Genomic DNA, 16,053 nt, shown 5'->3' on the forward strand with positions numbered 1-16,053 from the left:
CCACCAAATGTGGAGGAATGTGCCTTTCATTCCACACCCCCTCCAGCACCTGTCGGTCAAATTATTTTTTGTGCCCTTATTCAGACAGATACAGTTAGGTCCATATATATCTGGACACAGGCACAATTTTCATACTTTTGGCTCTGTATGCCATCAGACTGAAATTAAAATGGAACAGCCCAAATGTATTTGAAGTGCAGACTTTCAGCTTTAATTCAAGGGGTTGAACATAAATATCAAGTACAACTGCAACCATTTTTACACACAGTCCCCTCATTTTCAGGGACTCAAATGTAATTGGACAAATTAATATGAACATAAATAAAATGTTTTGAACAAAAAGAAATCCCCCTATATAAATGGGATTATAAGTGACCACCAACACCACACACAAATCAAAAACATAAATATTTTATTAACTAATACAGAACAAAAGATACACATAAATACATTAAAACCAGAGGGGCCACTAAGCAAACAGTGTCCCAATGGTGTAGCAAAATGTTATAAACACATAATTACATAAAAAAACAACCAATAAATATTAATCATACTCTAAGCTGATGACCCCACACCCAGCAGCTTAGAGTATGATTAATATTTATTGGTTGTTGTTTTTTTTATGTAATTATGTGTTTATAACATTTTGCTACACCATTGGGACACTGTTTGCTTAGTGGTCCCTCTGGTTTTAATGTATTTATGTGTATCTTTTGTTCTGTATTTGTTAATAAAATATTTATGTTTTTGATTTGTGTGTGGTGTTGGTGGTCACTTATAATCCCATTTATATAGGGGGATTTTTTTTTGTTCAAAATGTATCAGGGATGAGACCACCACACTGGAATCTTTTGATCCACTGCGAGCCCCCTTCCCTCTTTTGCATAAAAAAAAGTTAATTTTTAATATTTTGTTAAGCATCCTTTACTGGCAATGACTGTCTGAAGTCTGGAACTCATGGACATTACCAAAGACTGGGTTTCCTCCTTTCTGATGCTTTCCCAGACTCTAACTGCAGGTGTCTTCAGTTTTTCTTTGTGTGTGGGTCTTTCTGCCTTTAGTTTTGCCTTCAGAAAGTGAAATGCATGCTCAATTGGGTTGAGATCAGGTGATTGACTCAGCCATTGCAGAATATTCCACGTATTTTCCTTCAAAAGCTCCTGGGCTACTTTTGCAGTGTGTTTTGGATTATTGTCCATCTGTACTGTGAAGCGCTGTCTTCTGTCACATCATCAATAAACACCAACGACCCAGTTCCACCAGAAGCCATGCATGCCCATGTCATCACACTGCAAGCTCCACCATGTTTTACAGATGATGTTGTGTTCTTTGGATCATGAGCTGTTCCAAGTCTTCTCCACACTTTTTTCTTATCGTCATTCTGGTACAGATTAATCTTAGTTTCATCCATTCAAAGAATGCTTTCCAGAACAGATCTGGCTTTTTTAAATGTTTTTTGGAAAAATCTAATCTGGCTTTTCTATTCTTCAGGCTTAAGAATGGTTTGCGCCTTGTAGTGAACCCTCTGTACTTGCTCTTGTGAAGTCTTCTCTTGATTGTAGACTTTGACAATGATACCCTCATCTCCTGAAGAGTATCCTTCACTTGTCTGGATGTTGTGAATGGGTTTTTCTTTACCATAGCAAGGATCCTGCGATCATCCACCGCTGTTGTTTTCCCGTGGACATCCAGGTCTTTTCACAGCGCATGATGTAGGTTAACAGCAATAGATTCCAAATGCAAATACCACACTTAGAATCAACTCCAGACCTTTTACCTGCTTAATTGATGAAGAAATAACAAAGGAATAGCCCACAGCTGGACATGGAACAGCTTTTGATTCAATTGTCCAATTACTTTTGGCCCCTTGAGAAAGGGGGATAACTGTTCTTAAGAGCTGTAATACCTAAACCCTTCCTCCAATTTGGATGTATATACCCTCAGATTAAACCTGAATGTGTGCACTTTCAGCCCATTGCCATTATATAACTATAGCTTGAATATGTTTTGGTAAATACCTGAAAAAAACAAAAATGATGTTCAAATATGTATGCCCCTAACTGTAGCTGTTTGATTATCATCACTCACTAGCCTGGTATAATATGGATAAAATTGTACTATAGAAAGAATATGCTGTTTAAACACAGTAAAAGTTTTTAAGCTGCATGAAACATGACAGTCAGCTGTAGCAAAGTAATAGACCAGTATGTTGATAAGTGTTTGATGCTCCTTTCCATTTTGTTAAAATACATAAGTATACCTCAAAATACAATATTTTGGATTTTCCCTTGCTTACACTGATAGTGAAACTGCTCTCCAGGGCAGTGAAACTCCCTAGAGACAGCAGTAAAATTGTGACAGGGTGTATAAAGTGTTCTACATGCCTTTTAAATGCAGAGACCACATTACTATGTTATGGTCAGTGTTAAAAAAGTCAGTTTACTGGGAGGTGATATTTAATTATACAGTGAATTCCCCCCCCCCCCCCCCTTTAAAATAATCATATCTTGTTGCTTTGCAGACTGAAATGAAGACACTGTTTTAATTTTATCCAGCTGTGCAACTTAAAACATTCAAGTGAATGATATAACACCAACATGTCAGAAAAAATAAAAACAAATTCAAAAACAGAATCAATGAGCTGGAAACAGAATCACCCCTTTGTGCCAGTATTGTGTTGAACCACCTTTTGCTTTAATTACAGCCTTTAGTCTGTTGAGATATGTTCCTAAAAAACTTTGTACATCTAGACTTTGCAATATTTGCTCACCCTTCTTTGCAGAACTGCGCAGGTTCAGTTAAACTTGATGGCGACCGTTTGTGGACTGCAGTCTTTCCACCGATTTTCAATGGGGTTTAAGTCTGGGCTCTGACTAGGCCATGCACGGACATTGATCTTTTTCTCCTTCAACCACTGTGTGGTCATTTTTGCTGTGTGCTTTGGGTCATTGTCATGTTGAAAGGTAAACCTTCTCCCCATTGCCAACTTTCTGGCAGAGGGCAGCAGGTTTTCCTCAATAATTTGACAGTATTGTGCCCCAACCATTTTTCCTTTTATTCTGATAAGTGCTCCAGTCCCTGCTGCAGAGAAACACCCCCATAACAGGATATTACCATCTCCATGCTTTACTGTAGGAATGGTGATAATTGAATGATAAGCTGTAATGGATTTCCGCTAGACATATAGTTTGGTGTTGAGGCCAAATAATTAAATTTTAGTATCACCTGTTTCAATGTGGCTTCAGAATCTTCAAGGTACGTTTTGGCAAAGCTCAATCTGGTGATTGTATGTGGCCTTTCTTGAGCAGTGTTTTTTTTTTCTTGCAACCTTCCCATACAATTGTGGATAATTTGTTATATTGTTGTCACACATTCACAATGGCAATGTTGAAAATTCCTACAACTGCTTCAGAGCTTCTGTAGGTCTCTTGGTAGCCTCTCTGATCAGTTTCCTCCTGGCTCTTCCATGTAGTTTGGAGTGATGTCCTGATCCGGGGAGAGTCTGTGTTGTACCAAATACCTTCCACTGCTTAATAATAAATGTTACCGTGCTTCTAGGCATTGATAAAGCCTTAGAATCTTTTTATTTATTTTTTTCCAATATTTCTTTAACCTCCCTGGCGGTATGATTAGTTCTGATTTTAGGTGCTGAAAGCGGTACAATTATTTTGCATGGAAATTTGGCGTTTTATATTGTAGACCTGCAATTCTTAGGAATAACTCTCTTAAATCTGTTCAAACCAGAGTCTAGCAGACATCCCGGGTATGATAAAATTTACAATATAATAAATAATAATAAAAATTATTAAATAATGTAATTAAATCCAAAAACACAGAAATTTGCTAATTTGCAGAATTGTCGCTGTCATTAGATTTAGTGTTTGATGACGAATTTCCCCACAAATCGCTATCGCTCAATTCTGCAAGTGATTATTATTTACTATCGCTGTTTTCTAGATGGTCTAAAATCACTTTTGACATAAAGGGACGCTTTTTGGTTGCTATGGGCAATCTCCAAATTCCAGGCAGAAAAAACAATATTTATAATATAAAAGTGCATGCAGGGCACTGGACAGACCAATAGGGACAAAGGGGGTGTGTAATTTTTTTTATACAGTACAGTTAGGGGCATACAATCTGTAAGATTACAGTACTGTGTGTGTTTTGTGTGTTTTTACTTTTTTGAATTTGGCGCCGATCTCCGCTCCCGTGCGCCGTAACGTCGCAGGGAACGGAGCTCGGCGGCACTAGGGCACTGTGTGAATCGAGCGGAGGACAGCTCGATCACACAGCGCGGAGGACATCGCTGGATCCAGGGGACAAGGTAAGTAACTTCTCCTTGTATCCAGCGATGCGATCCTGAGTCTGGCTCGGGGTTACTGCTTATGGTACTGAAATCCCAGCCCGAGCCAGACTCGGGATCACCGCCAGGGAGGTTAATGGAAGTGAAATGCAGAACAGTGTTATGTATATCACAAACAATGACAACTCTATATCACGTATCAACATTTGGTATAAGCGGTATAGAGAGACTGTGAAAGGGACAGAAGGCCCAGAAGAGCGTGAAAAAAGGGTAGGAATGGTGTATTCATAAGAAGCATGCTCATTAAGAATTTGTATGAAAGTGGCATAATTGGGGGGTGTCGGAAGCTTCCATTTACGGGCAATGGTTAAGTGGGCTGCAATGAAAATGTGGATGATTATCAGGTGGATTTCAGAATGCAAGGAGTTCATGTCTAAGCCCAGTAGGGTAGATTTTGGTTAGGCGGTAGATGGAGTCCTATGATGTTGCTAAGTAGTGACAATATGAGAATATCTTTGACCAAAAGTTCTGAAAGGTGGGACAGTGCCACCAAATGTGAGGCATGGTACCTAACTCGCCATCTTGTGTCCAACATAGGGGCGAGTGGTTTGGATAGATCCTTGCCAGTTTGGAGGGAGTAAAGCACCAATTGTGTAGGAGTTTCTGGGAGGATTCCCAGCGAGAAATGCATCGTGAATATTTCAGGGTAGTAGAGGAAGCAGGTTGCCAATGTGCTGATATAGTCAAGAAGGAGAATGTATGTTCCCAGGTATATAGTGTTGAATCTTTGTAATTTTTTTGTATCCAACCCCTTACTTGTGCCTGTCCACAGCTGGATCTTTTGACAGTGCCTTGCCACCAATAGTTGATTGTTTGCTTCAGTTGTACTACCAGGGACTGAAATGCACCAGGAAAGCTATTTTCATGCTGAGCTAATCAAAACGATCACAGCTGATCACAGTTGAAAATCAAATGGCTTTGTGTGCCATTGAGAATGTGTTTAGCTACACCTGATTGAGTTTATAAGTAGTTTTTTAGGAAAGGGGTGATCCTTTTTCCAACTCAGTGATTCTGTTTTTGAATTTTTTTCTGACATGTTGGTGCTTTCTCTTTCACTTGTATGTTATAAATAAATACAGATGCATAAAACAAGATCCATGTCCGCCTTCATTTCAGGCTGCAAAGCAACAAAATATGATTATTTTAAAAGGGCTGATTATTTTCTATAACCACTGTAGGTATAAACTGGTGGGTTTGGATACACCAACAATAAAGTTTCCCTGTCATAAATTCACAGCCGTCCTTGTCCTGCTACCATTTTTTTGTTTTTAGCTCTTACATTGGTATGTTCCATAATATAAATTATTTAAAAAAAATACAATATTGAGAGTGGGAACCCCCTAGACAGCCACAGCAGGTGTGAAGATTGTCAGAATCAAGGGCAGATAAATCACCAATACAGTCCCAAAGCAAAATAAGAAACTGTTAGGTGCTTTGTCTTCAGCATCTATCAAAAATTGATATATCAATTGGATAGACTGACCTTTTGTAAAGTGCATTAAAAAAAAGACAGCAATTACCAATGTTATTCTCTGCAAGAACTGCAGAAGTTAACTTATAAAACTAGAGGATTTGAAAGCTGCCATACTCCAATGAAATATCAGTACCCGCAGCTTACTGGAGGAGATGGTGAAAACAAGCAGCTACATTATTATATCTAACTGAAAAAGAGAATATTTAGAATTATGAGAAAGCCAACCCTAACTTATCTGCCCTTTTCATAACGTTAACATAAAAGATACATTTACTTTTTACTGAACCATTATTTATACTCACTGTTGATTCATTAATTCCAAAGATGTCCCGCACATCCCTCACTGAATGCTTGTTCTTTATTCTCATAGTCTGAGTGTAAGTGTTGTATCTTTTTCGTACAGCAGCTGCTTGAGTCCGGGTCAGCGTGGACAACAAAGCCTGGCCATCATGTTCCTGAGTGCCAGAGATAAGAGTAGAAAGGCCCACTTCTTGTAACCATTCTGCTTCTAGCTCTCCTTCTGCAAAACACCATTATATTATGATTTACTAGAAAGTATTTAGAGAAATGGTTTGTGTCTGGGAGACTATAACTATTTAAGAAAAGAAAAGATGGCTACAAATCTTCAGTTTACTCAATATGCATGTGGACACAACCACATAATTGTTATACTTTACTGTGTATGCAAAGAGCGAGTAGTATTCTAAGGGCCAGATGCCAATCTTCTAGTCACTTACCATCCACAGGCTTCACATCCATTACCAGGCTGTCATCAAGCACATCTTCACTGTTCTCCTTGATATTTTTGAGTTCACACCAGAAATCTTCCATTGATGAGTTATCCATGGACGTCTCAGAGATGGAGCGGTTGAACACTGGACTATGCAAAGATTCATTCGAAAGCATCCTGTTGATTCTCTTAGAATTACTTTTTCTAAAAGATAAAAGAACATAAAAAATTGTCATTTCATTTGTCATTTGTATTGATTGACTGAATTCAAAAATAAATAAATCACAAAAAGGTGACTAAATCCTTCCCCAACCCAATCATAGGCAAAACATGTATTACTGATGGCAAAAAAAAATATGTAAATTTTTCCAGGCCAAGAAACAATTCATAAAGCAGATATAAAAGTTTATAGAATTTAGATGTTCCTATATGTATAGATTAAGTTAAAATAATGTAGGACTAGCTGTAATTAAAATTGATTAATCCATTGTGCGCATTAATCATTCCTAGATGTTTTTCACCTCCTGCTTGTACATCCTTCAAATTCAAACTGTGCTGCGCACATTTGATTTACTCTGCTCAGATTAAATCTTGAAAATGTTGGGTGAAGTGATGCTATTGGTTAATTGGTCATGACGTGACAACATAATTCAATTCACATTTTTTAAAGCAACTAGTGTAAATGTGTTCATACGAAATATGCTAATAGGAGGATAGAGCTTATGGATGACCTAAATATATAATAATCATAATTATTACTTATATACATACACCTCCAGCTGTCCTTTATTCTCATCCCTAATGAATTTTAACACCAACTGGCTGCCGCAAATAATAATGATTAGCTGGTCTGTAAAACCTTTAGAAGATTACCTCATTAGTACAACATATCCCAGTTTTACATTTGTTAATATTGTTAAATATTTACCTTTTAGCTTAGACTGCAGACCAAGTAAGAAACAATACATCAGTTATAATAAAACTGTTTATCATTTCGTATATACAAATCCCCAGTGAATGTGTTTAGTGCAAAGCAATTAAATTGGAGCACTTATAATAGGATGATGCATTGCCCTGTTTTTTATTTTTCTGCACACAGCAATGGGATGTTAAAGCCACATCTATTAATATTATTTATCACTATAGCTGTTCTTTGTTTTATGTGTTTCTAAAATGCAGAGGATGCAGAAAGAAAAACACAAGACAAAGCGTCTATTATTTCCAAAATATAATATGCACAGAAAATAGAGGACGAAGGTAACTTTTGCTTGACAATAAAATGAGAGGCAAATTATGTGTGTATTTTCGCTGAACATATATTTTAAATCATTATTGCTGTATTTTTATGTGACTTTGAAATTTTATATGCAGGCTCTTATGTTTTTATTTTTTATTTTTATGAGAAATACAGAGATTTGAAAATTCGCTATTAAAATGAGCTCAGTATTTCCCTGCAACCACTCGGGCCTCCGGGCCCTATCACACAGGCTTTCTAATCAGGTCAGTTTTTCAGGATGATTTATTCACTCCTATGGAGTGGCGATTGTCAGCGGTGACATGTCTGCTGACACCCATTGCTATCTGTTCTGATCCTGTCCGTGAAATCCAGACAGATGGAGACCCTATTTTCCATTCACCTGGCGGATCGGATGAAAACGGACAGGTGGTCCATTTTCATCCGATCTCCCCATAGAGGAGAGCGGAGCTCTGACGGGTCCGTCTCTGCACAGAGAGCAGAGACGGACCTGTCATCCTCCTGTTCAGCAGAGATCAGAAGATCAATCCCCCACTGAGCAAATCAGAGTTCATCAGGCGGACCGCCCATGTAAAGGAGCCCTTCCTGCTTAATTACTGATGAGTATCAGATGCATAGAGAGTACATGACCTTCAGGTGGTCAGCAAACCTACAGATCGGCATTTTCAGAAGAAGCTATAAAGAACAACTGCTTAGGGTGTAGCACTGCAAAGCAGGAAGCAGAATGTTCACATGTAATGAGCAAGCATATTAATTAAAATGCTTAATGCTCTAACATTTTTATACTATCCACGCTGTCTGCTAATCCTGTGTCCCCTTGTGTATGTGAATTCTAAAAAAAAATGCAGTATATAACTAATTTCAGAGCACTGCTTGGTGCTCATGTGACCGGCTAGCTCTATCCTCTCCCTGTCTAACAGCTGCAGTGAGCAGAGCTGATTCCCTCGCTGATGTCAGTCGGGAGGAGAGGAGGAGAGAGCCGGCTGGTCATGTAAGCACCAATTGGCGCTCTGAAATATACTGCATTTTTTTTAAAGTCACACACACACAGGGGACACAGGATTAGGAGACAGCATGGATATTATAAAGATGTAGATGTTATTCCATCAGCAGGAGGGGAAGGGGTGGGCACTGTAATGTATGGACAGACCATAAAAGTTTACGAGCCATGAGGTGTGGTGTGCTCAGCCGGCTTAGCAAGAACTGAAATTTAGCTGCTAGAAGCTGAAACCCATACCTGCCTGGTCTGAGGTCTAATTTTTTTTATTTAGACTGTTGGAAAAGAATTGAAGGCAAAAGGTGTTTATTTTTTTATTTTTTGATAGAGTAAGGGAGGGTTATAACCAATGTCAGGGGAGTTTTCCCTTGACTTCCTGCCCAATACCCACAACAAGACCTAGACAAGACAAGGAAATCCATCCAAAGTGAGGCAAAACCCTGGTAGTCACCATAGTCACCAGAACTAGTGAACTAGTTTCCTTATCATTACATTTCTCTGCTGTTCCTGTTCTGGTAACGATCACCAGGATAAATACAGACCATGAATCTCCCTAATGGGGAGAGAGATGGCAATAAAAGACGTGCCCCTGGAAGACGTTACCTATAACGAAACGGCGTAGGGAGGAGCGACGTACTGACGTCACCGCGATCTACGCTGGACCCGGAAGCGACGGGCAGCGTTACTAAGCCGGCCGGCGAATTTGTTTGTTTTACAAAGCAAAGTTTTTTCTACTTGATGTAAGTGCAATCTTTTTTATTATATAAAATTTCGTGACTATATCACACTATGGCGATTCCTTTCGTTATTATATGTGCTGGGCAATGAGCGGTGTGGCCGTAGGATTTTTCTAACCATTGGAATAAGCGGTGTGGCCGTAGGATTCTTCTAACCATTTGAACCAAGCGCTTAAAGAGGATACACCCTCCATGCAGTCCTGACTCAGAGGAAGCGTTTTTGATTTGGCGATATCTGGTCTCTGAGATGGGATCAGTGTAGCTGGTAAGCGGCAGTAGTGTTGGTGGTGGAAGTCCTCTTTTTTCCTGCAAACTCTGATGACACTTTTCCTATATCGGTGTGGTGTGTTTAAAACACGTTGGAGATTACAAGCAAAACGTTTTTTGTTGATGGGATGATGGACTAATATTTGAACATTAGTATATGCATTTCCCTGTCTGCACTTTGTTAATATTTTTTGATTTCATGCTTTATTTATTCACTCATTTGCTTCACATAGCATTTATCGGATCAGTATAGCGCAGCTTATTTGGGAATAATAAAAACCTCCACTCTATCCAAAACAAAAAAAAAAGTTTTATCTTCTGCTATAGGTCTCAGTAATTTCTTAGTCACTAGTCAGCATTCCAAGGAAAGTCAACCAGCATTCTTAGAAGAAGAGGTCAGTGATGGCAGCTTCCAAATCTGTTCAGTAAAGGTTAGACCCCTTTCACACTGAGGTGCTCTTAAGACGCTTTCACGCAACAAAAAAAGCACCTGAAAGCTCACGAAAACCTATTTCCATTAAAATCAATGAATGCTTTCACACTGGGGCAGTGGGCTGGCAGGGCAATGAAAAAACGTCCCTCTTCATTGAAATTAATGTAAATCTCTTCAAAAGCATCTGAAAAGCTCTTCAAAAGTGCTCAAATGTTTTACTGGCAATTTAGAAGTGCCTCAGTGTGAAAGGGGCCTTATAGATGGAGAAGCTGGGGCAAAGAAGACAGATCAGTGAGGGATGCTCATTGCAATAGATCTTCTCACTGGTATTGTAATAGTGGACAAGACTGTTATAGAAAAACAGTAATGAAAAAACATGACGGCCACCATTGTTGACCTCTTCTGAAAATGCTAGTTGTTTGTCTGGCTGTCATATTGACCCTGTTGCTTCAATGCATTGGATCACTGACCTTCTATAAAAACATTTAGGACAATAGGTCAGCATGACGACCTGTATTTGTCATGATAGATTTCCTTTAAATATACCATATCCCCATCTTCCTCTACCAACACAAACATTTTGATGAAAGTTTTTCTTAAAACAAATCACAGCAATTAATTTATAGAACGTATATAGATGACATATTTGTAACATGATTTATTTTGTAAGCCACACAAGTAATTATAAAACAAGAACATTACTGCATTAACTTGAAAATGCTCTAGGCCATTGTATCAGGCATAACCCATGCCTAGATAATGAAATCTGCATAGAGAAACAAGCTCTGCCTCTCATTTCCTTATCCACTTACTTATTTCCTTGCATAATCAAGCAGGAATGCAACCTCCAGAGCTTTTAAATACTAGGTAGAGATGTTTAAAACATCTGCTTCCCATTAGACTTGTGTCAGCATAGTGCAGAGTGCTGGTGCAAAAATGTGAAACCGTTGCTGTTTTGCAAAAACATATGCAGGCACAGGGACATTTCAGCGAGGGATAAAGCAATATAGGTGTCCACCTTTGGGATTCCTTTCACGTGATAATTTAATAAAGAAATATAAAGACACAAAGCAGTCTCTTGCTGCCCAAACTGAAACCTGATGTGCTGATGCTTGCCATTTTATTTAATGTGCCATCAGTTCTGTTTATTATAGCGAACATTTTTAAAGCTTTACTCGGCTCCTTAAAAGTTTATAATACTTTCTAATGTAAATGGTTTAGATAATTTCTAAGCTGGAATAAAAAAATATTTACCAAGCTGTTTGCATTATCAAAGTCTAAAATGAAGGTCGCAAACAATAAATTACAATCTGGTTTATGAAAAGCGCTTTTTGCAATATTAATGGATAACACTACATGGAAAAGTTTCAGAGAATTAACAGAAAAGAAGGCAGTTTAAATTGAATGAAATATAATGAGGAGCGATATCTTCAAACACAGGGCTGACTAATTGTCCAAAAACTATAAACATAGGCTGTTAACTGTATGACCATAATCTTTTTTCAAGAGTTTGCCAAGAATGGAAACATCTGCAGAGAAATGTCCTAAGCAGCCATGTTACATAAATGGCATTATATCTCAGTTACTCATTATTTAACACAAATATGTAGACAGGTTAAGAAATGCTCCTTTACAAAATCTTCTTTCAAACTTTAACAAACTTTAACATTTTGCAGGCTCTTTTGGGCTAAAACTAGCACCTATAAACCCTGCAGTCCCAGTGTGAAAGCTTGAGTGCTTTCACACCGTGATGCTGCGATGGAAGGACATTACAAAAAGTCCCGCAAGCTGCATCTTTCGGGCAGTGAAGGAGCAGTGTATACACCGCTCCATCGCTCCTCCTGCCCATTGAAATGAATGGGCACCACTGCCGAAGAGCCTGCGAAGTGCTTCAGCAGTGACGCTACACGGACGTTTTTTTACCGTTTCATCGGCCACTAGCGTAGGTTAAAAGCGTCTCGCTAGCGGCCAAATATCACTGCTAAAACGATGATAAAGCATTGCTAAAACTAGCAGCGTTTTATTGTCAATGCCCACCCCAATGAGAAGGCAGCCTTCAAGCATAATTCCAAAATGTTATACCTTTCACGCAAATTTGATATTCTGTTTCAGGCCAACGCCACCATGTTATGAATACTAGAGTATCACTATATTATCACATGGGATTTTCTTTCTTTAATTGCTATGATCAGGACTAAGAAAAGAAACACTTTAAAACATCTAGATATTTTTAATTCAGGTTAACTGGGAATATTGCATATGAATATGCTGTAGACCTCTGTCCAGCCAGCTTGTGAAGCTCTGGGTTCATTTTCTCATGTTGTTTGTCTTCTTGAAGAATCCACTGCCTCAAGCTGAGGTGTAGTCAGACAAGTGAACAAGTCACAGGAATGATTGATCTCTTGCATGATAAAGGTTAGGCCTCTTTCACATGGCAGGTTACATGCAGCTGACCACGCCCAGGCTCGGACATCCGTTCATAACCGCAGCTAACCGTTTGGCTATGTGCAAACAGCGGCGGCACTGCCAAATAAGCTGAGCTATTCGCATGCCCTGGTCATTCCAGCAATTGGAATCGGGTGGCTGCATGTAACCTGCCGTGTGAATGTGGCCTTAGAGTTTTCCGCAAAGAAAGGGTAAGAAGAAACATTTACTCCTGTAATCTCCCTTGGAATTAACTGATTTTTGGCAGTAATTTTCTATTAAATGTGATCTGATCCTTATCTAAATCACAGCAATAGACAAGCACAATGTGATTTCTTCAAACATTTAGCTGTTACTCATGGGTTTTTCTTTACCTCACTAAGAATTCTGTGTTATGCCTTGTAAGTCATTTTGGGTAGAAGTCCACTTTAAGGAAGAGTAGCCACAGTACTAAACTGTTTCCATTTATAGACAATTTCTCTTATTTTTATCTTAACTGATGGTTGCCTAAACACTTTGTTTGTTTGTTTTGTATCTATTTCCAGCCATATGAAAATCAACTACTCTTGATCATATGTCTTCAGAGAGCTCCTGTTTGTGAGACATGAGTCACATCAGCTGATGCTTCTTATGAGCAGCTACCTTAAAATATTGGAGTGTCTTTTCTCAATCAAAGTAGCTCTAAACGACTAATTTCAATAATTGGACTCCAAGTGTGCAAACTACTGACTCCAAGTAATTAATCTATAGGTTCACTTACCTTTTCCTCCATTACTGTGAATGTTTAAAGTGTTTGTAAAGGCCGAAGTTTTTTTACCTTCATGCATGAAGGTAAAAAATGTCTCTGTGTAGCAGCCCCCCTAATACTTACCTGAGCCTGATTGTCCTCCATCGATGTGCACGACAGCTTCAGCTCCTCTGGGACTCTCCCTTCTCATTGACTAAGACAGCAGCAGGAGACATTGCCTCCTGCTGCTGTCAATCACAGCCAGAAGATAGAGAAGGTGGGGCCGAGCCGCAGCTCTGTGTGCGAATGAACACACAGAGCTGTGGCTTGGGAGCAAGCCTGTTTGGGTACCGCCAATGCAAGCTGCTTGATCTGGGGGCCCTCGGCAGGAGGAAGAGGCCATGAGCACCATAGGGGGACCCGAGAAGAGGAGGATCATTCCTGCAAAGCCTGTGCACAGAACAGGCAAGTATGACGTTTGTTTTTGTTTTTTTATATTTTGACTTTAATTTCACTTTAATGGGTGTGTTTAATAAACACACAAAAAAATTAAATTGTTTGTGTGTTATCAGCTTAAGCACATTGTGTTTGTCCAGTGATGTGACTTAATGTAGATAAGGATCACATAACATTTTATGGCACATTACTGCAGAAAGCCAGGTAATTCCAAGTGTTTCCCATAATTCTTCTTGCCCACAGTATATACATACATTTAAGACTTTCATTTTACTCAAATAGAACTAAAGAGATAATGAATGCCATGTACACATTTTAATTATACTTTATCGTAGCCCAATAATGCAATATCAACTTTATAATGGATATATGCTTAAAATTCCTTTTTATAGATCCACCCCTCTTATGGATCCAGTTATTTTTGTACAAAAGGACTCATTTAATAGTTAAATGCAAAATGCCATGATGAATTAATTACAAAGTGCACTTTCCGTGATCTCTGGAGAGTAAAGTCAAACTGCTTAGTTGCTGCGAGTCATTTCATTTTTCAAATCACTGTCATTTACAAAGTCTTGCTGAGTTAGCAAGAATACTGAGCGGGAGGAGTCACAGTTCTTATTCTAACCTGCCTGACTATAATGTGTCATCCCCAAGAGGGACAACAGTGGGTGGTCTTGGGCTCAAAGTGTCTGTAGATTGTGATTTCATTCATGACACCGGGACCTCTTTATACATTCTATTTCCCTAGTCGGTGCTCAAGACAAATAAAGAACATACAGAAACCGTTGTTCTCTGCAATGTGTGTTTCATTATTCAATATCCCCCTTATGGAAAAATTGAAAAAGACTGACTGAGAATTCTCAGATCCTTCAAAGCCATGGAAAGCTTAGAAAGCAGAAACAATTCTAAACACATTTTGTCTGACCAACTCAGGATCACCAAATTTGAAAGAAATATATTTGATGCTGTACTATTTGGAAATACTTGTGTACATGACTTCAAAGTGAATTCCATCCACGTTTTTCTTTACATTTTGGTGGAGGGAAACAAGGTTTGATCTACTTTGTGTCCCTGCTGCTACCCATGACCCCTCTTCCTTTTCTGAGACAAGCAGGGCCTTGCTGTAAATTGTTCTTACTGGTTTCATTCTCTCTGGTGTACATTGTCCATATATTCTCATAGAACAACCACTGACTAACTAATGACAATATTGTGCAGCTGTCAATCTTCTTCTAAGCTATCAGTTACCATTTTCAAAATCTACAAGCCCTGACTTGCAGCTTTTCCTGGACACAAACTGCTTGTGTCTCCTTACCCATAAGACACTGCTGAGTGTGGTCTCTCACTCCCCAAAGCTACTGTCCCATGCTCCCCGACCCCCTTATATGACACTACTGTCCCCCACTACTCACCTCTTTATCCAATGCTGCAGTCCCCTACTCCTCAACCCTTTATCTAATGCCGTGGTTTCCCACTTCCCAATTCTCTCATCCAAAGTTGCTGTATCCTGCTTCTCATCCCCTGTCCCACCCTGTGGTTACCTGCTCATAATATTCTATCCCATGTTGCAGTCCCTTGCTTCTCACTCTCCATTCTATAATGCAATCCTCCCACTTCTCACCCCTCCACCCAACACAGTTTCCCCACTCCTCACCCTTCCATATAATGCTGCAGTCCCCGCTCTTCCATTCCTAACACCATCATCCCATGCTGGGATGCTGTGGCTCTCCCCTTCTCACACCTCCATCTAACATTGTGGTCCCCCACTACTCACACCTCATTCAACACTGCAGTCCTCTACTCTTCTCTCCTCCATATAATGCTGCAGTCCCTACTCCTCAACCACCAACCCTTGTTGCTCTCGCTCTCTCAATTTTCACCCCTATGCCATGCTACAGCCCCCCACTTCTATCTTGTAATCCCACATGGTGGTCCTCCACTCTTTGAATCTCCATCACACACAGCAGACCCCTGCTTTTCATCCCTCCATTGAACACTGCAGCACCTCACTCCACACACCCCTAATTTGATATTGCTGTCTTTTACTCGCCAATCCTCTTTGATATCCAGTGCTGCAGCCCCATCACTCTTTAACCCTACATCCAACTCTGCGGTCCCCTACTACTCACCCACGGCCCAAGCTGCAGTCCCCTACTGCACAACCTCCAACAACAAAGCCCCTGTTTCACA

General features: G+C 39.5%; 1 protein-coding gene across 5 annotated transcripts in view; it reads right to left on the minus strand.

Annotated features, from left to right (window-relative positions):
- Nucleotides 1-16,053, minus strand: part of ARHGAP28 (Rho GTPase activating protein 28) — a 215,097-nt gene that overhangs the window by 57,423 nt on the left and 141,621 nt on the right. For all 5 annotated transcript variants that reach the window (XM_077492486.1, XM_077492485.1, XM_077492482.1 and 2 more), the window contains 2 exons: nt 6,575-6,771; nt 6,140-6,357 (listed from right to left, as the gene is read on the minus strand). In XM_077492486.1, coding sequence (XP_077348612.1) covers nt 6,140-6,357; nt 6,575-6,743 — 387 coding nt within the window. In that variant the 5' untranslated portion in view covers nt 6,744-6,771. The remainder of the gene's footprint in view (nt 1-6,139; nt 6,358-6,574; nt 6,772-16,053) is intronic.

Source organism: Lithobates pipiens, unplaced genomic scaffold (assembly GCF_037356315.1).
Source record: "Lithobates pipiens isolate NorthernLeopardFrog02 unplaced genomic scaffold, aLitPip1_a1.2 Scaffold_19, whole genome shotgun sequence".
Classification (NCBI taxonomy): domain Eukaryota; kingdom Metazoa; phylum Chordata; class Amphibia; order Anura; family Ranidae; genus Lithobates; species Lithobates pipiens.